At 36.9% G+C, this 22,198-nt stretch overlaps 1 protein-coding gene across 9 annotated transcripts in view; it reads right to left on the minus strand.

The window, feature by feature from the left end:
- The window catches only part of IQSEC1 (IQ motif and Sec7 domain ArfGEF 1), a 298,864-nt gene that overhangs the window by 245,531 nt on the left and 31,135 nt on the right, over window positions 1-22,198 (minus strand). For all 9 annotated transcript variants that reach the window (XM_060688352.2, XM_060688354.2, XM_034437795.2 and 6 more), the window contains exon 2: window positions 1,172-1,201. In XM_060688352.2, the coding sequence (XP_060544335.1) occupies window positions 1,172-1,201 (30 nt within the window). The remainder of the gene's footprint in view (window positions 1-1,171; window positions 1,202-22,198) is intronic.

The raw sequence follows: 22,198 nt of genomic DNA on the forward strand, positions 1-22,198 counted from the left end.
AAAAACTTACCCAATAGAACAGGGGTCTCCAACCTTGGCAACTTTAAGACTTGTAGATTTCAACTCCCAGAATTCCTCCGCCAGCTTTGTTTTGCTGGCTGAGGAATTCTGGGAGTTGAAGTCCACAACTGCCTGCTTGATTGCAGGCAGGGAGAGGCTTGCTGATGGAATGGATTCAATCAAGTGAAGTAAGGCAGGCGTTGCGACTAGCAGCTAAGGTAAGCAAGCTGGAGGGAAAAAACTTTTTTTTACAAAACTTTTACATGGCTCTGGCGATCCCAGCTGCGTTGCCTGATTAGCAGGCAAAGCTGGGATCGTCAGAGCTTGGATCACCAGAGCCATTTAAGGCTCGTCAGAGCCTTTCGGGCTGGTCTGCCTGGTTACTGGAGAACGACACCCAGCGTATAAGACGACCCCCGACTTTTGAGAAGATTTTCATGTGTTAAAAAGTCATCTTATATGCCGGAAAATATGGATAAATTAAATAAAATAAATAATAAATAAATAAATCTGAACTATATCTTGGAGCTAAGAATATTCACTATAAACCAGAATTTTCTCATTTTTTCCAGGGAATGTAGAGTCTCCAAAATATTAATAAAATAAAATTAGGCCACACCTACTTTAAGACAGATTGTTAAACATTCTAGAAAATTCTCATATGAAATTTCTATAATGCACAAGAGAAACCCAAAAGACTCTTAAAGGAGAAACAATTCAAAAATAATGATGGATGATCTTCTAATTACTAAACTAAAAAAAAGAGACTCATAAAGTGCTTAATATTCAGCTTCTGATAGTAATAAGTTATATTAAAATTTTTACACTTATGAAAGAAGTATCCCCTCCAATCTTTGATGAGACATTCAAATCTTCAAGCATTTGTATCATGAATATGCAGAAATATATTTAAAGGACTGTTGTATCCTCAAACATTGCATAAACAAATAATAAAGAATAAAATAACACTTTTTCAAAATATGTTTCTAATCTCAACTTTGCTTAAAGATACAAATCTTTTATAACCCTATTGAAAAGAAAGAAAAAAGATGCAGAAAGAAAAACATAAATAGAATAAGTAATTGTCACAATAATTTAATATCAGAAGAACTTGATTTTAGCCAAAAGGCTGAAAAGCAGGATCAGAAGGAAAGAAATCTGAGAATCATACCTGATGCTTCTTGAATTTTCACTTTCAGACCTGTAAAATAAATACATAATTTAATACTTAGTAAAAATTTGTAGCAGATTCATATCTACATGCTAATTTACAACAATATTGCGCTCAAAAGATCAGGTTTTTTACACTAGTAAAGTTGAAGTAATAAGAGTGAACAATTAAAATAGATGCTTATTGTGATAAGCTTTAAATATATGCATTTTAAAAACAAATATTACAATTAAAATTGGGACGAAAACAATTGAAGTAATACATCTAGTTGTATTCTGTTCATTTTGTTTTGTTTTAACAATATATAGTCAACAAGACTTCTTTAGCATTAGAGTGCTAAATACAGTATACTGCCATCCAACTCAGTAAGTAAAACTGTAATTCCAGATAGAGTATATAAATAACTATATATCTTTTTCCAGTTTTTAGTATGAATGGTTTGTACTACAAAAAAAAAAGGATACATAGTGTTGTCTAATAAGTCTTCACTTTTTAAAAATGATACTGTTTCTTAAAAGCTCATTAAACACTGAGAGTCAATGAATGTAATTAATTATTATTATTTCTTTCATGGATATCAGACTACATACAAAAGGTATAAAAATGAATATACACAAAACAATACTTTATGGAAAAAAAACACCAACCAGCTGTACATCCATTCAGCTGAATGCTCCCCCTGCCTTTTAATTATTTTTTAACACTGAATTTTAATCAACCTTGTCTGTTTTTAAATTTTATGTAATGTTTTTATGTTTTATTTGTATACTATCCAGATTCTCCTAGTTTCTAGCCTGGTCTCTTAACTACAAGGCCAAACTGGCTCTCCAACAATACTTTATGCAATACCATAATTAAAACAATTGGAAGCAGTCTTCCTAAATTGATGCTGTCCAGAAGGACTGAAATTCCAACACTGTCCAGACAGTCCTAGGAATATGAGAAGCACCTAGTAGGGAAAGGCAAAATTACAATGTTCCAAATGACTTAATATAGATGAATGTAACAATATATAAGAGAAAGGAAATGATAGCATATTTTATACAAAAATAAACTCTCATAAAGTACCTTGGTCATAACTCCAAACAATGAGAATTACAAATCCCACAAGAACCTATATAATATCTCCTGAAGGCTTTCAGTTCCCATTTGTAATAGAAAAGGATATATGTACTTTAGGATTGAACTGTAGTCTTCGGTATTTTCTAACCTTGGCTATCATATTTCATTACCTAGCTAGGTATCCTCATCAATACTATTGAGTGTAGGGTTTCCTGCCTTCTTATATACAGAACTTGCCCTGCCTATGTTGGTAAGAATGTGGTTTTCTCCTTGGCAGTACCTTGGATTAGGGTATTATTTTCTGCTTGATTATTTGTCTAGTTTTAATACCAGCTTACCTGGCTGGTATTACTTCTAGTCTTATTTTCTTTTTAGCTTTTTTATTGACTCTTTTGAATGGTGTGTAAATGTGATTTATCTTCATGCCAGAGGTCTCCAACTCCCGGGCCACATCCCACTATTACTTGTTTGGAACTGGGCCGCAGAAACAGGAGGCAAGTGCACACACGCAGCTCAATTTGTGCAAAAAGCCAGCAAGTGCACACACAAAGTTCCATTTCTGTGAGTGTGTGCCCACCAGTTGCATAAATGGAGCTGCACATGTATGCATCACTTGCATGGAACCATCCATCACACACACACACACCCTGTTGACCCACAAAGTCAGAAAGGTTGGGGACCTCTGCTTTATCAACCGGGAACTTCTGTAAAAGGAAACAAACCACCTATATAATATATTCCAACAAAATGGATATCCACACAAGTTTAATAAAAAGTGACTAACCTCTTAACCCATTACAGCACAACCATCAAGCTAGGAAAAGGATAAAACTACTATACATCAATAACATTTCAGAAACATCCAACAAACTATAACTACACAGCATTACCATAGCACACAAATCAACTGAAGTATTCTAAAGCATTTTAAGTAAACCAAAAGATCTAGTAGTCCAAGAAGGAAAAACAGGAGTCATCTATAATATATAACAAAATTAAAGACTGTAACAGCCACAGAATACATCTATGGACACCAACTAGCAGTCCAAAGATACAGTAAAACTTGTTAATCTCATATAATGGACAGATTCAAGCATAGTTTTGAGTGGGAAACTGAACATCCTAGATCAGGCTCAATCCAAAATATCAGAACGTTCCTGAAATTTGGCATCATTCAGCTCAATCATCAATAGACACATGGAGATAAACCACATTTTAATTGTCTCAAGAGAGACATTTAAAAAATTAAGAAGAAACCGAAAAGATCAGGACACATCCCCTTCAGCAGCCAACACTCAGATAAACAGGGATTAACACCAGACAAACAATCTAGCTGAAAACAATACACTATTCAACGAAATAGCAAGGAGAAAACCACACTCCCACCAACACTGGCATGGCAAACCACCGTATATAAACAGGAGGCAAACCTCTCATTCACTAGCACTGATGATGTTACCTAGTCAAAAAATGAAACATCTGACAACCAAGCTCAGAAAGCACTAAGACTTCACCTTTCCATTTCCTTAAGGTCAATTACCCAAAAGAATTTTTTTTTAATAAGACAGCATACTTAGAAAGTAGCCACAGGTTATTCTGAATCTGAAAATGTGTTTTTCCCTTTTATGTTCATAATGTTTCATACAGTATATAAATACAATTCAATCTAAGAGATCATCTGATACAATTTAATGTCTTTAAAGCATTTTGTTGCATGGTGCCAGATCACCTGTGGACCACTGAAATCTCAATTTATTCTTCAATCTTCTAGTTGGAAAGAGGCTATTTCCTCCTTGTTTCTGGAACTAGCAGTCTAAGAAATTCAATTTCCCCACATTTTTTCTATTCTAATTTTTGTTTTTAAACTACTTATTGGTTAATTTACAAATGTATGTAATATATTCTTTCAGGCTTAATGTTTCTTAAATTCTGCTCCTTACAAAATAAGACCACATCCCAATTCCTTTTAAGCATGATAAAAATAAATCACAGGGAATGGTGTGAAAGTATAAAGCTACCTTGGCACATGTAGGTATGAACGTTGAAGGTGACATCACCTGAATAAAACACTCACTGAATATCATTTGTTTGAGATCTGAATTAGTCCATTTAGTGAAATAATTCTTCAATAAATGTGGTAGGAGGCTAAGAAGCAGCAGGATTTAATTGAGTTCCAAGCACTGAAGCAAATTGTCAGTACTCATAGCTGTCCATGGTCCTGCTGATACCAATTCAAGCAGATTACAGTCTGCTAGGTAAGCAACGGCTGTTTTCTGAACTCTGCTCCTCCTATTTCGTTTTCATCATTTCTGGCAAAACCTTAAAGGCTTATGCTCAACTCACCAAGTCTCTCTCTCTTTCCAAAATAATGCAACTATTATATAGAAATGTAATTTGAATCATACTTTTTCTATTTATTTATTATCCACTTTGAAGCAGCCGTGAAATTTAAAGAAATTAAAAAGTAATTTAGTTCATGTAAACCAGAACAAATTATAATTATTTTTTACATATTTTAAAGAAAATGTGATCTAACAAAATATGTTAACAAATCCTTTTCCCCTTTAAGATTATTTTGATGCCAAAGTAATGATCTATATAAGTTTTGTTTTTCATAACCTAGCTACATAAGCTTGATGATGAACACCCATGTGTTCTTGTTTTAAAATATCACACCCTGCTTGTACTTTGGAGTCAGCTGCCTTGTATATTTCACTTAATGAGTTTAGGGTCCATGGTGGGCGTGGCCATGGTGGGTGTGACACGGGACCGCACCTCCGCAGACATAGTTATATAAACTTATAAAAATAGGGAAGTGTACATTTCTGTGATTTTGTTTTTTTAATACTTATTTGATCTACTTGATCACCTAATGAGAGAGGGACCAGATCAAGACACTGATTCCATAGGAAGACTAGAACTATAAATTATTGACATACACTATAGTAGCAGAATCCTACAAGCCTGAAAGGTAAAATATTGTACTTTTCCTCCATTTTATACACATTTTGAGCCAAGGACAGCTCACTTTGGAGGCCCCATTGTGGGCCAGGATAACCTCCAGGACCACTCCGGACACCAAAAGTGATTGCAGGGGGACATGCCCCGCTAGTGCCCCATTTTTGCTAGCAGAGGCACCGTGAGCTAGTTCTTTGCTATTTCCAGACCGGCTCCACAGGCCAGATATAAGCACCCCGTGGGCTGGATCCAGCCTGCTGTACACCCCTGCTGTATGGGAACAGCTTGACTTCACCATCAGAGGGTAGTCACCATCTGAGAGGGCCAAAATGATAGTTGTATATTTTGTAAAGTCCACATAGGAACTAATCAGGAGTAATAAGAAAAAGAAACTGATAGACTGAAGAGCATGAGAGTTTCAAGTAATAAGAGCAACAAAGATGATTAGGCGACTAGTAGATAAAACATATAAAGAATGGTTGCTGGAATTGGGTATGTCTAGTTTAATGAAAAGGACTGGGGTTGCATGATAGCAGTGTTCCAATAGCTAAGAGGTTACCACAAAGAAGAGAGAGTCAACTTATTCTCCAAAGCACCCAAAGGCAGGGACAAGAAGCAATGGATGGAAACTAATCAAAGAAAGAAACAACCTAGAACTAAGGAGAAATTTCCTGACAGTTACAACAATTAATCAGTGGAACAATTTGTCTCCAAAAGTTGTGAATACTCCAACACTGTAAGTTTTTAAGAAGAGATTGGACAATCATTTATCTGAAATGGTGTAGGGCTTCCTGCCTGAGCAGGGGTTGGTTAGAATAAAAGACCTCCAACATTCCTTCCAACTCTGTCATTCTGTTAAGGTGTCCAGTTTAATAAACAAACAGTGAAAGAATGCTACTTCATTATTGTAGAATATAATAATAGAACTTTGAAGTTATATTATTGTCCAAGTTTCTGTCTATCCAATCTTACACTAAACAAAATCAAGGCTGGATTTCTTTGTATTTCTCTGTCATGCTTGCTTCAATTTGTGGACTGTGTAATCTCTTCTCCAAGCCCCTTATTAATTGCTTGTTCCTTCCTTTCTTACGGTTCTTCCCCAAAGTCAACTCTAAATTTTGTTACACCTGGATAGCATGCTAGAAACTTGCATTGCTGTGATCCCAAGGAGACCTCAATATTTGGTATTTCACATTCTTGATAACCAGAATTAACATTGAAGGATAAATGGAAACACACTAAATTGCTGACTTTGACCAATACCTTCCTCTCTTATACCAAGAGTTGCACATGTGGAACGATGACATTGTTAAAAGAAACACAATATCATAGAGGAATTAATTACCTGACTCTGAAGCTTCAGGGGAAGTGCAAACTGGTAATTAATGTCCTGGGAGTGAGATAAGGCAGAGATGTAATGGAAAATATTCTAGGATAAGAAGAAATTAGTGGAGTTGAAGGGAGAAAGAAAAATGATTTTAAAAGGGGGAAAGAAGTTTCTTCTATTTTTAAACTTTATTCCTAGAAGTACCTTAGTGGCTGATTAAAATGGAACTTCTAAAATAACTTATGGGGAAACTCTTTGTTCATTAATTTTATGGCTCTTTGTCTTCATAAGATAAATTTACTATAAATAGTTACTGCAACTTTTGTAACAGAAGAGAAAGGAAAAGGAGTCACATAAATAACATCTGAGATGAGTATCTCTATGATACTCATGATTTGTCATGGCAACTAAGATGAATTTAAACAATTGCTCATACTACATAGCTAAACAAACATGAAAACACCTCCAGTGTTTCCAGTGTTTGAGAGTGCGTGCAGATAGCGGTTTGTGTGTGTTTTCTTCTGGTAAATGTTGTGTCCTAGTGAGCCATTGGATTTTTTGTAGACTAAAATATCCAGACATCCAACTTCCCTTCCTGGAAGCTATCTGCACGCACTCTCACACCACCACCCAGCACAGATCAACTCCATAGCCAAGACACTCATCTCCAGAACAAAACGTTTAGCTGACGAACAACACCTAAAAACCGAACTACACACTCTCACTAACGTACTAACATCCAATGGATTCCAAAGAAATAAGATTACCAACCTAATCCAAAAAGAAACCCCCACTAAAACCCAAGACAGAGAACAAGAAAACAGCAAATCCCTCCTCCCATACATAAAAGGCACCATAGACAGAATCAGCAAGATCCTCCACAAACACAACATCAAGACAGCATTCTGCACAAACCGAAAAATATCCACCATCCTAAGAAACCCCAAAGACAAAATTGAGTTAGAAAATCAAGGAGTATATGAAATCCCATGCACCGCCTGCCCCACCACATACATTGGACAAACCAACAGAAGAATAAATGCACGCACTGAAGAACACAAGAACTCAGTCAGAAAAGAGGAACCAACTTCTTCCCAGGTCCAACACCTTAAAGCCACAGGACATGATATTGACTTTAAAAAGACCAGAACTATCGCCAAAACTGAACACTTTAACAACAGAATAATCAGAGAAGCCATCGAGATAGAAAAACGCCCACACAGCATGAATAAACGAGATGATACCTCCCATTTGGAAGTTTCGACGAAGTCTCATTCGTCATCTTCAGGCTGGTGTTTTCAGCTTCGTGCTTCTAGGAGCAATGTATGTGATCGCAGCTGTTTCTTCCTTTTAACTACCAGTGGGGGTGTGAACTGATTGGGTGGGAGCTTGGCTGTGTTCTGATTGGGTGGAGGTGTGTTCTGATTGGTTGGGGGTTTGGCTGTGCTCTGATTGGATGGGGGGTTGGCTGTGCTCTGATTGGATGGGTATGTGTTCTGTTTAGGTGGGAGCTTGGTTGTGCTCGGGTTAGTTTGAGTAGCAGGGGGATTTGAGCTGGTGAGCTGTGTTGCTGTTGTTTGGCTTCGTGTTCGTGGCCGTGCCACCTCTTCATGGTGGGTGTCAGTTTCCTTCATGTATGGATTGGAGGGGTTTAAAGTGGCTAATGATGCAGCTGTGGTCTGGCTTCTGGTCCGTGGTCGTGCCTCATCATCAGTGTGGGTTTGAGTCTGCTTTCTGCGTGGATGTGTAGTGGTTACATCGTGTGTGGCTCTCATGAGTGTGGGTCTGGTGTCATTCTTTGTGTTAGGGACTCATTTGTCAATAATGGCGGGTGTCCAAATGGCTGATAGGCGGGAGGTATCGTCTCGTTTATTCATGCTGTGTGGACGTTTTTCTATCTCGATGGCTTCTCTGATTATTCTGTTGTTAAAGTGTTCAGTTTTGGCGATAGTTCTGGTCTTTTTAAAGTCAATATCATGTCCTGTGGCTTTGAGGTGTTGGACCAGGTGTTGCACTGCATGGGATTTCATATACTCCTTGATTTTCTAACTCAATTTTGTCTTTGGGGTTTCTTAGGATGGTGGATATATATATATATGCTTTTATGCCTATTTGTATATCACCCAGAGTGATATGAAGGAGATGGAGTGTGTTTAAATACAATAAATAAGTAAACTTCCTGGACTTCATAAAGGAGACCATGGTTCTAATAGCTCAGAGAGAGGTGCTTTATACACACACACATCAGGGGTGGGTTCTAAATTTTTTTACAACTGGTTCTGTGGGCATGGCTTATTTTGTGGGTGTGGCTTGGAGGTCATGTGACTAGGTGGGCGTGACTAGCTGGTCAGAGCCATTTCTGGAAGGTCCTCGCACTTACGACCAGTCCTCGCACTTACAACCCGACTCATTTGTTTGCTTTTAACACTGATCAGCTGTAGGACGGCCCTTTGAAGCCCCGCGGCAAGAGTTTAAACAGTTTTTTTCCCTCTAGTCATCAGCTGGGACTCAGGAGGCAGCAATAGATTGGGGGTGGGACCAAATAAAAGGTAAGAATAACGTGGGGAGATGGGAGGGCGGGTGGGAGAACCGGTTCAGTGACGTCATATCGTCACCGCTACCGGCTCGGCCGAACTGGACCGAACCGGGAGGAACCCACCACTGACACACATATATATACCTTTCTCTCACACACCGTATCTATCTATCCAAACACATCTGAAATAGAACAAGTTTCATTGTTATATTATTGAATTTATAGCTCAAGCAAATAAAATTGTGGCTGACTAACCCATGCACACTCTATAAAATTCAAACAATGTTTGAAATGTCAAGTTCCAAGCAAACTATTTAGAATTCCAGGGTAGGCTTTCATAACTGGTATCAACAAAGCAGAGAAGAGCTTTTGAGCGATGGTCTCATTTACTTTTATCCTGAGGTTTCACTGGCAACTGTGCTACCTGTGAGCAGCTGACAAGATACACCACAAAGCAATTCACTCTACCACCAAAGATCTCAGCCACAACTGCTAGATAAATGTCAGGACAAAACCAACCAACCAACCACTACACCAGGACCATTTAGCCCAAAAACTCATCACTGCTTTATCTAGAATTTTCATTATAGGATAAAAAAGTGAAATCTATCTTTGGCTATTCTCTCACATTAGAGCTGAGTTATGATGAAAATAATTTTTAAAACTCCCATTCTAAACTCATGGCAATCAACCTCCTATTCTCCCTTTATATCTTAGAACATTTCTAGAAATCAATACTTGAAATAAACTTCTGAGAATCATTCGGAGTGGGAATGTATCTCAAGCCACTTAATAAGCTGGGTCAGCATAACCACAAATGGCTTCTGTTAAGAGACAATTCACCATGATTATGCAAACTTTTCCCTTTTTATAGAAATGACTTTTCCCCATTTCCAGAAATGGCATCAATTTTATTTGCTGGCCTATGTTGACAATTTCCTACAATGTAGTTGTCATGGAACCACATGATAAGTGGAACTTACTGGTTTTTCTTTTATAAAAACATATCACTGATACATTCAGTACATAACAATTATCACCGATTTAGAAATAAGTACTATGGCAAAATAGTATAGATAAAATTTTGTTAAAGATTTTGTTAAAAATTGAACAAAGTGATGACCGGATCAAAGCTCTGTTCCAAAAGGATGTAATTTGTATGTTTGGGGGGGGGGGGAACTTTTTGCAAAAAAAAAAAAAAATGATCACCGACTTCTGTTTTTTAAATTGCCATAGAAGCTACTTCTATATATTCCTTAACCCACTCATGTCCAATTTTTTAGCACTTGGTTTTTGCTTTGCCACTTCTCATTTCTTCCATCTCTTTGGAGATTCCTCTTTGGTCTTCAACTACTACAAGCTTCTCCCACTTTCTTCACCTCTTTGGCCATGGATCACCTGGTTCCTGGCACTCTTAGCCACTGGTTCCTTTGCTCCACCATGTTCTGTCCAGTTGCCTCTTGCTCCAACATGATCTTTCTAAATGAGCAAGTTTGTCAGATCCACCAGCTTAGACTTGGCGCCTTGCTGGCGTTCTGTCATCAATTGGGGAAGAGACAGGGGGAACAAATGGGCAATGAAGTTGTATACCTTTATTATGGGAAATTGGGAGAGGGAATTGACCACTGAAGGAGGACAGGGCATTTTGGAATCCGGTTTGTATTGATGGCCTAGCATCTTTAAGGCTGTTTGCCCCAAGTGTGGAGTTTGCCCAAACACTTCAGAGTTTCTCATAACATCTCATCGGTGCTGGATTGGCTATGCATGGATGGACTACTGGCGGAAGGCTAGGGGAAAGCATGGGTCTTAGTTCTGCGTTGGCATGAGGGAATTTTAGATTCCACTTGAGTCTACTGAAATCAGCATCTCTTAATAAAAGTGCCATTTCACTTCAACCAAATGGAGTCGAGAGTTTTACTTCCCTAAGGGATCAGACTGGGGCAGGTTTCTTTTTATATTTTATTCCTCCAATGCCTATATGGCAGCTTGCAAGTGATTCTAATGAGATTAGACTTTTTTCTCCCTTTTTTCTTAGTAACTGTCTATCTTTCTAAACTGCACACCTGGCATTCAGATCAGCAGAGACACACAGAGAGAAAAACCTTTGATCTTGGCTTTTGCATAGAACAATCTCTTGTTTCAGGGTAATTTATCCTTCCACAGACATACTGACATAATGCACTGATAATCCATGAACAATGGATACAGAGCTGAATATTAAACAATATTTTACAATTTATTCTCCAAATGTCTTGTCAAATAATTTTTAGGTTTTTGCAAACAATAGTTTATTTTGCTAAAAGAATTGCCACACAGAAAACAGCAATAAAAAATTCATTCTAACTAAACAAATACTCTAACTAAAACTAGAATATTTAATTATACAGAATAAGTAAAGACATTTAAAAATGCAAATACGTATTTTCTATGAGATCAAACACTTTCACATGTAAATATATGACAAACTTATTTTATAATTTTATAACTTCATGTCAGCACATCTGGTTAGAGAGTTGAAAAAGATACTCCAGGGCAAAAGTCTTGTTTATTGAAATTCTATACACGTATCTTCAAAGGATGCCCGTATTTATTTTGAAAATCTAACAAAACTCCAGAAGTAATCTTCCAGTTCAAATGACTGTAAACTATTCATTTTGCTGATAAATAGTGGCATCATTAGCGATTTAGGAGACTAAGCTATGAAACAGAAAGTTTCTAATTCACCTCTACCCTGAATTCCCTAGGTAAACTTGAGGTAAGTTCAGTTGTTGCGAGTAACACAGCAAAATGATTGATATCAAATATTTTAAAACAGGCAGAATTTTTTTCATGTGGTAGATAATTAAGGACAGGGTACCACTAAAGATGTCTCATCCACATTTGAAAGCCACAAAGAATTACCAGTATATTGGATATTGCTGTCCATTGAATCTCCTCTCAATATCTATTAGAAGAATTATATTATTATTATATATTACAGGGAGTCCTCAACATAGAACTATTTATTTAGTGACTGTTTAAAGTATGACTGTGTTGAAAAGAGTGATTTATGATCAGTCATTGTACTTACATTCATTGAAGAATCCCCATGATTGTGTGATCAACATTTGGGCTCTTGGCAACTATCAAGTATTTACAATAATTACAGCATCCTTTTAATTGTCTTTTGGGACTTTCCCAGCCAGCTTCAAACAAGCAAAGTCAGTAAGAGAAGTATGATTTGTTTAATGGTCACAGGATTCACTTAATGACTGTGTTGATTCACTTAACAGCACAAAGGCCATAAAATTGGGTGTAACTCACTCAATGATCACCTGACTTAATAACAAATGTTTCAGTCCCCACTACGGTCATAACTCAAGGACTACATATACTACACACACTTTTCAAAATACACATTAAAGTAACTATTAATGTGGTGATTATGATGATCTATGAGGATCAGGACAGGAATAGATAAGGTATTTGAATATGTGAAAAAAACCCTTCATTTTGTTTTAAATATTCAAAGGGCAATACATGAAGTGGTGAATAGATGTGGTAGTAGGAAATGTTAGGATATGGTGTAAGCCTAACGGGTTATCCAGGCAATATATGTGTTCCATAACTTTAAATGTATTCTGTAACTTTAACATGTAATGCTGAGTAATTGTACTGATGAGTCATTGTAACTGACTGCTGACTGCAATTATCCTAATTGTACTGTTGAGTCATTGCACTGCTGACTTCACTTATCTTAACTGGATAATTACTAGTGTAAACTGTATATAAGAGGGAGCCGAGCTATAGTCATTGTTGGTCAGAATTGGTTGGAACTGTTACTGTCATGTGAAGAAGCTCTCATCGTGGATGGATCTGCTACCATCATGATTTGTTACCAGCGTTGAATTGCTGTTTATTACCTACTGCTGTTTTGTATGGTAAGAAGATTTCTGTAACTCCAGACTGATTTGAATGGTTAAAGACTTGGATTGACTAAAAGACTATGCAACTGTTTTTCACTACAAAGTAAAAGCTTTGTTAAATCAGTTTGTATGTATTGCATTCATTGCTCTCAGTACCGTTTTTCTGTGCACTTGCTCTGCTGGTTGGTTAACACAACAATATCCTTAACAGGAAGAATGGTTTACATCAGGGGTGTCAAATACAAGGCCCTTGGGCCAGATCCAGCCCGTGGGGCTGCCTTGGAAACAACAAATTATGGGCCCGCAGTGCCTCTGCCAGCGAAAACAGTGTTTCCCTCGAGCTCCATTTTCACTGGCAGAGGGCTGCAGGAGGCCACCACAGGTGCCTCCCACACGAGTGACGAGCTGGCCACACCCACCCTGGCCACTCCCGAGGTCAAACACAACCCTGATGCAGCCCTCGATGAAATTGAGTTTGACACCCCTGGTTTACATGGATATAATAGTTTGAAAAGATATATAGTAAAGTATTTTGGTGTAAAATTATCTCATGCCTTTAATTTCTTTGACTTACAAATACTTACTCTTTTTCATTTTTGCACGATTACTCATTCAGAAATGGAAGAGTGGAATGGTTCCAGTCTAGCTTTCCTTTCTTCCAATCACCTTTATTTCCATTATATCCTGCATAATACTTATTTCTTTGTCTTTGAAATTATTTATTCATTTTGAAGATCTCATCAAGTCCATCCTACCACAACTATCTTTGTCTTTGACTTCCTCTTGACATTTTCCATGTAACGAAGTGGATAGAAGCACACACTTATGCATCTGCATTTTTGACAAGCAATCATTCCTCACAATAGAGTATTTGTTCCCTTTGTTTCAGATTTTGCACATCTTAAAACTCCTTCATCAATTACTCTATCCTTAGTAAACACTCTCCCAAGGGTAGAATCAATTTGTTCTAGTTTTCACTAAGAACCATTATAAGGGTACCTATAGCACACTCACTTTAGACTTTGCTGGAGATCAATAGTTACATACAGATAGATTTAATCAAGAACTGAATTTTTGCTTGATATTACTAACATTTGTAAACTGTACTGCATTCCTTCATGCCTTTTATTATTTCAATTGCAAGACGATATGCAGTTTATTCAGTTAAAGTGATAATTGGCAAAAATATGGTGCAGTACAAATATACTATATAACATGCATTTTTTTGCTAGATTTAGCTCCTTCGATCCATTCTCATAAAACTAAATTCTATAATCAGCAAGGACACATTTCTGTCCTTGCTTTCATACTTACATTGTTTGTTCCTTCAACATTATTCTTTATGAGACCAATATCAATAGATATGTTCAATGCTAAAGCATTTATAAATTATAAATATTACATAGAAAAAATATTGAAGTAGTTGAAGCTTTGCCAAAATGAAGCTTTCAAATCCATATTTTCAAAACAGATAAATGGCTGTAGTTTAAGATTTCATTCCATCAGCTTTAGCTGTCAAACTCTAAACAAATATCCAAATTGCTGAAGTTGCACTAATTCAGCCATAGTTTCTTATTTCAATGATAGCATTACTATCTTCCTTTTTGAGTCAGATGATGGCTAGGTAGATAGATACATACACATATACATACATACACACACATATATGTACATGTATATGTATGTGTAGGTTCAACTACACATACATACACGAGTGTGCATGTGTGTGTATCTACCTACCTATCATCTGTCTGTCTGTCTGTCTGTCTATCTATCTATCTATCATATGTCTATCTATATAGAGGGAGGGAGGGAGGGAGTGCTATTAAGTAATTATGTGCCCTCCAGCCAGTGTCAACTCTTATTGATTACACAAATAGTTTTTCTCCAGGATGATCTCTATGCAATCTAGTCCTTTGGTCTTCACTTTCATCACCTATGCAATTGTATCTATTCAACCAGCTGCTGGTCTTATGTCTTTCTTTTTTCTTTTATCTTTATGATCTCCTAGTAGTAAATAGAGTATGTTCTGAGGAATATTGTATGTTGACATCTCTACTACCTTGTTTCTCTGAAAATAAGACCCCGGCTTATTTTCCTTTGGGTCCCAAAATAAGCACCAGGTCTTATTTTCAGGGGATGTCTTACCTGCTTACCTTAGGACAACTGCAGCCAGGCCTCCCACACCCCAACACCTGTCACGCTGCTGCCTGACTTTTGTTTGACTTCTGTGGTCGCTTGCAGCCAGACACTGCATGGCTTGTCGCATCAGTGTCACCACTTGCAGCAGAAGGTTGCATGGTGTGTTGTGCCATGAGTGGCAGCAACAGCGCGACATCCACACAGTGTCTGCAAGTGACCACTGCAAGTCGAGCAATGGCACAACAGGTATCAGGCATGGGAGGCCTGGCTGTAGTGGTCCTAAGATAAGGGGGTGCATGGTGAGTGGGACAGCTCAATCCCTCCCACTCCTGCCCTAGCTTGATTTTTTTCGCATGCGCCTCAACCCACCTCATACAACCAGATGGTGGGAGGGGGGCTTAACTAGGGCTTATTTTGGGGTAGGGTTTATATTAGGCACAAGCCTGAAAATCAGGCTAGGGCTTGTTTTCGGGGTAGGTCATATTTTTGGAAATATGGTATTCCAAATTTCAGTATATTTAGTATATTCTATATTCATGTTTGTTTGGCCTTCTATAAGCCCAGTATAAGAATCCTCACACCACTCTGGACAAATAACAGTTCCCCCTGACACTCACACAAATTCAAGAGGCAAGCTGTTCCATTGCCTAATTGCTCTCACTGTCAGAAAATTCCTCCTTTGTGTAAATTTGGTTCTCTCACTGTGAAGCTTTCAACCACTCTTTCTGAGCTTAGAAAACATTTGGAAGAATTTCCTTGTCTATTTCTATGTCGTGGTAATATTTTGTCTTCTCTCTTCTACCAAATCTTTGAAAGTTGTTTTAGGTTCCTTCCTGGAATCTTTGTTTTTCTTGACTTTGGCTTGTCTTCTCCTCTTGGCAATTTTCAAGATTGTTCTCAATTGTTGTGACATCCAGTTTATTTGTTTTCCTGCTCCCTGGTCTTGGCAGTCTCTTTTCACATTTATCTTTGACAACTACTTTAATTTCATTCCACAGTTCTTCTGGTTCCCGGTCAATGAAGTTCAGACTTGAAAGCAATTCCTTATGCTTTTCTTGAAAATACTGGTATATGCTCAAGATCATAATGTGGATATTGATTGGGCTTTTTTCTACTTTAACTTGTTCGTTATATGTTCTGATTTAGTCAAGCAGCTATATCCTACTGGCCTCTGGAGTCCATCTACAAAAAGTTAGGCTTCTTTGCTAGCAGTTTTGAGAAGGTTATGTTTTGTTATTTGACTCCACAACTGATTTGACATTTGTTCATCTGACTCTATTGATTGTACTTTGAGTCACATATTTATGGCTATAACTGAGGTGTTCTAACTTTTTCTACTACTAATAATATTAGTTTTCATTTCTGTGTACTCCATCTTGAATATGAATATAGGCATGATTTTGTTATGGGAAGACTTGTGCTACCAGTGAAGAAATCATAAGACTCATGGAAATTAGTAAGTCATTCTGTTCATTGCTGCTTCTATATTTTATATTTTGTGTTTTCTTCCTCAATATTTCATTATTTATAACTCTGTCATTCCAGTTCCCAGCCATAAGCACAGTCTTGCTTGTATGTTCTATTAAAGTCACACTAAAGTTGATCATAATTATCAAGGAACCTCCTTTCTTTTGCATCATTCGTGGAACAAAAATTTGGATATTTATAATATTCCAGAGCATAGGGTTTGGGACAAGAATCCTGTTGTTTTTAGCTTGTAGTTCTTGCCTAAAACTGAAATGGACTTCCTTCAAATCTAGGTAAGGAATTTGAATTCATAAAATTGCATATTGCAACTACATAATCAGTTCTCCTGATTAGTGAGACTGATGAGTGGAAAACAACCATATCTAGAAGCAGACAGGCAATTAGGAGAAAAATGAGCACAAAATAACTCTCCATAATCCTGTATCCTAAATGGTTCAAAGGTGAGAGCAGTAGTGTCAGATGAACAAAGGCCAAATCAGTTGTGTCATCAAATGTCAAAATATACAACCTTCTCAAAAGAGCTAGCAAAGAAACTTTTGTAGAAGTGCTACTACTGCTAGCACTATTGCAGCATTTCCTGAAAATTGCTCTAATTCTTTGTAGAAGGACTCCAGATGCTTGTTTAAATCACACAGTTTGTCTGTGTTGTGATCCACTTTCTTACATGTTAAGAGTTAAGTTTTATTGCCTTCCTGTACCCAAAGTAAAAGATAAATAACAACATAAAGGTAGAGCAAAACCATAGACTATATATTAAAAGCATACAAGGGTATTTCCAAACTGGGTTTATGATCCAAGAAAAATGTAAGGAGGATCAACTTTTATTAAGTTATATATTGTCTTAAATAAGAAATAATTCTTTGGAGGATTTTTTCCCTATGGAAATTAAATAAAGCTCAACATAGAGACAAAGTTTGCTGGCTCACTTGGCTAACACAACAGTAATAAAAAAGCCTATAATCTGAAAATGCATTAGAGTGGACATATTCTATACAGTAATTTCAAGGGGTATCAATAGAAATAGGGAAGGGTTCTAACATAGGAAAAATATATTAGAGGAAAAGAAGTCTGAAAATTCTATACAAAATGTTTCATAGGACTCCTGAAGGAGTAGGATTTTACTTGGCAATTGCTAACTCATCCTTGCTAAACAAAAAAGAACAGATATGGTTGCATAGTCTTCATTTTATTTACATAACTTCTGTGATGATGGCCGATTCCCTTGTCTACACTGCCCTGATTGCTGGTGAAGCTAAGCCAAATCTAGCAGTGAGAGGTTTTAATTGTGATCCATGACAGAGCTGCTTCTAAACTTAAAAGTGTAGCAGAGTCTTGTCATGGGGGGTGCATTGTATTTATGTAGAATACACAAACTGCTTGATTTCTAAACCAAAAGGGAAAGCTATTTGCATTACATCAGCCCCTTATCAGAAACCTGACCAATTGCACAACTGTTCTGGATGCCAGAGTATAGGATCCAGGCTTTGTGATGTGACAGCAGGATTATAAATAATAATCTTGAAGAAATGGGTTGAAAAACATACCATTATTATAAATGCAACATGATGACTGAAAAGGCAATAAGACAGGTGGGACTGACACCAGTTTACTAATGGAGCCAAAACTAATGGAGTACAATGATCCCCCACCCCCAGAATAAAAACAAGTTAACATTCTAACTTCAGCAGTAGCCACTGAATAGTAGAAACATATTGCACTATTGTAGCATTTCCTAAAAATTTCTCTAAGGACCATGCAGGATGAGCAACACTGAGGGATCTGATCTGAAAGACTAGGACAAACTAAATGAAGACTAAACAATAGATATGATGAGCAGAAGACAACTGGGAAGAAAAGTGGAAGATTGCTCTTATATTCTGCATGATACTAAGAAGGAGGGATTTCTCAATAGCCTTTTGTGCAAGGGTGGAGTTTACTTATAAAGTACAGACACCACACACAGCAGAATAATGATCCTCCAGTATTCATGGATTTTTCACCAGCCCAATATGTAATTTTTAAATGGTGAGCTTTGCAGTTATTCTTACAGTAATGTTGAAAATGCTTATTGCTTTTAATTGAATATTACAATACCACCTGATACCTCTCAATTAACTCTTTGTGAATAATTTGTTTTGCCAACTTTGTTAGTGATACACCATAATGTGAACCTTTTATGATATGCAGCAATATAAATCTGCATGCCACAAATGCAGTTTTGGATCTCATGATAAATGTAGTTATTAAATTATACACAGCCAGTATGGTGTTTGCATTTTATTAATTACTTTCTCCAAAACGTGAAGGCCAGCTATAGATAGCAAATCCAGGAAATTATTGCTTATCAGGAAAGATTCAATCAGTGCTGTAATAAACTATGAATAAACAGGAAGAAAGTAATTATCTTTTGATGGACTGAGAAGTCAAAAGGTAAACAAATTGCTCTGGATACAAATTATCTGTTTATATTACTGATTATATTACTTACCTAGCAACAGTGTAGGTAAGCAAACATGTCAATAATAGTTTGGGTAAAAGAACAAATTGTTCCTTACCACATGATTTGATCCTTATATGCAATCATTATATCTTGTGTGTGTGAGAGAGGGAGAGAGGGGGAGAGAGAGAACAAGAAGACCTCCAAGGTCCCTTCTAACCCTGTTATTGTACCCTGTTTCCCCCAAAATAAGACATCCCCTGATAATAAGCCCAATTGGGCTTTTGAGCGCATGGCAATAAGGCCAAGCGTTTATTTCAGGGTTCAAAAAAAATATAAGACAGGGTTTTATTTTTGGGGAAACATGGTATATATGTATGTACAGTATGTATGTGTGTATGTGTGTGTGTGTGTGTGTATCTGTTGGATCCACCCTCCGAGTTTACGAGTCACAGCTTTGAGAGCTCCTATTTCTACTGGCATCTCTCTGGCCTTTACTTTCCATGTCCTCTCCGTTCCTTCTTGAGGACTTGATACTTCTCTAGTTTCTCATACTCTTTCTTCCTGAGGTTGCTATCACTTGGCACCACTACATCTATCATCACCACTGTCTTCTGGTCCTTGTCTGGTTGATTGGCCAGTACCTGCTTATCATGTCAGTACAATGACTATCTGATACTTTCGGGGAAGTTTCTATCAGTAATCAAAACTTAAATGTACACATTCCAAATAGCAAAAAATCAAACAAACAATCCCATCCACATATATTATATACATATATAATTCATGTAATATATATATTACATAAATATAATGTATAACACATATATTACATGAATTGTTAACTACGGCATACAAAACCTTTACCAGATCAATTCTCGAATACAGTTCATCTGCCTGGAATCCACTCTGTATATAGGACATTAATACAATTGAGTGGGTTCAGAGATATTTCATGAAAAGAGTACTCCACTCCTCTACTCATAATAGAATCCCTTATGCCACCAGGCTTGAAATTTTGGATTTGGACAATCGGGAACTGCGCCCCCTGCAGTCTGATCTAAGCATAGTGCACAAAATTGTCTGCTACAATGTCTTACGACTTCTTCAGCTTCAACTTCAATAATACATGGGCAAACAATCGATACAAACTCAATGTAAACCGCTCCAAACTTGATTGCAGAAAATATGACTTCAGCAATAGAATAGTCAACCCCTGGAATGCTCTACCCAACTCCGTTGTTACATCCTCAAACCCTCACAGCTTCAACCTTAAACTGCCTACCATGGACCTCACCCCATTCCTAAGAGGTCCATAAAGGGGATGTGCATAAGCGTGCCAGCGTGCCTACCGTCCCTGTCTTACTGTCCCCATTTATCTGTATTTACTTCTTTTTCATGCTTATGTTCATACTTATACTTGCTACCTTGTGCATGTTTGGCAAACAAACAAACAAACAAATATATAAATATATTTATTCCTTTATGTTAAACCACATCTCTTAATTTCTAAGGCTAGATTCTTTAAAATTAAATTAGATCGTGTAACAATTTACTCATAAAGAAAAATGTCAGCCTATTGTAGCTTACATATTGTCACCAATGTATAGCCAAGATAACTGAAGCTAATGCAAGCTTTCAGATACTAAAGATAGATCAAATCACATTTTGTCTTTATGACTATTAAAATAAAATGTATTTCTTTTCATTAGAATGCTATATTATAAAAGGAATGTGAGGAAAGAAATACAATGACAGATGTATTTAATCTTGTGTAATTGTTAAGCAACAATAATGTAACTTAACATTCCTTTTGTTAAATTTCGACCTTCCAGTAAGTTCTAACAAATTCTCCATTCTTTCACAATCAAATGAAATGGAGTACAATAAATCAAGGCAGTTCATAGTTTTAAATTTTCATTTTTCTTTTTCTTTTGATGAACTGCAGGTGCATTATATTCAGTCCTTCAGACTTAAGTAGCACAGAGTATCTACTCTGTTGTGTAGAACAACAGTGATTTATTGTCTACCTTTTCACAGCTACATGCTTAGTTTTATTCTTGCAGCAGCTCTGCATGTCTCAGCTGAATAAAGAGAGAAATTGAATGTGGATTTCCTAAGGCAACCTTCAGTTCAAACCAAGCTTCCTCAAAGCAAGACTTCTATTTAAAGGATTGTTAAGTCTTTATAAGGTTCTATTTTTTAGTAGTCTTGTTCCATTGTTAACAGCATCTAAAGATATAAATTGGTCCAGGTTATATTAATTAGTCCCTGATAGGACCTATTATATCCTGCGAGCTTTATCATAGTATCAACAATATGTGACTGTGCATAGCTGACAGTTGGTGTCCTATATTAAGTGGCATTTATAGTTCTGTTATGTTACACAGTAGTGTTCACAAAGTAAAGCTAAGCTCATAAATTAATAAATTAAACCACAACATAAATTTGTCAAGCCTATTGTCCTTGACTCATAAACTAATAGCATGTAGGGGATTTACATGCAAGGGGTGAAAATCCATTTTTAATAACATATTTTGAAATAGCCATCACTATACTATGATCTGGATACTCTACCTGTTTTTTTCTAGCTAAAGAAATAATAAGTCAGTACTAATAGCAGATATGCTTTAACTCACGGGTGTCAAACTCATGAGGTTGCATGGCCATTACATGACGTTTCACAATGTTTTTCCCATTCTCAGAGCTGGGGTGGATTTGGCCTGTGCGTGATGCATCTGGCTCATGGGCTGCCAGTTTGACTGGCAGCCCTGCTTTAATCCATCCTTTTCTGGCATATCTGTGGGCAAGTCCATAAAATAGGTAATGGATAGGATACTTACTAGATGTTCTGGGTGACATTAGCTTTTGTAGCAGATTTGCTCAAATAAATAGGAAAACAGAGATGGCAGGTAGTCCTTGATTTACAACAGTTCACTTAGTGATCATTCGAAGTTACAGCAGCACTGAAAAAAGTGATTTATGATTGTTTTTCACATTTACGACTGTTGAAGCACTCCCATGGTCACATGATCAAAATTCAGATGCATGGCAACTGACTCATATTTATGATGGTTGCAGTGTCCTGTGATCTCCTTTTATGACCTTCTAACAAGCAAAGTCAATGGGGAAGCCAGATTCCTTTAACAACCATGTTACAATCTTAACAACT

Source organism: Pantherophis guttatus, chromosome 2 (genome assembly GCF_059756535.1).
Source record: "Pantherophis guttatus breed Tessera chromosome 2, ASM5975653v1, whole genome shotgun sequence".
NCBI classification, from domain to species: domain Eukaryota; kingdom Metazoa; phylum Chordata; class Lepidosauria; order Squamata; family Colubridae; genus Pantherophis; species Pantherophis guttatus.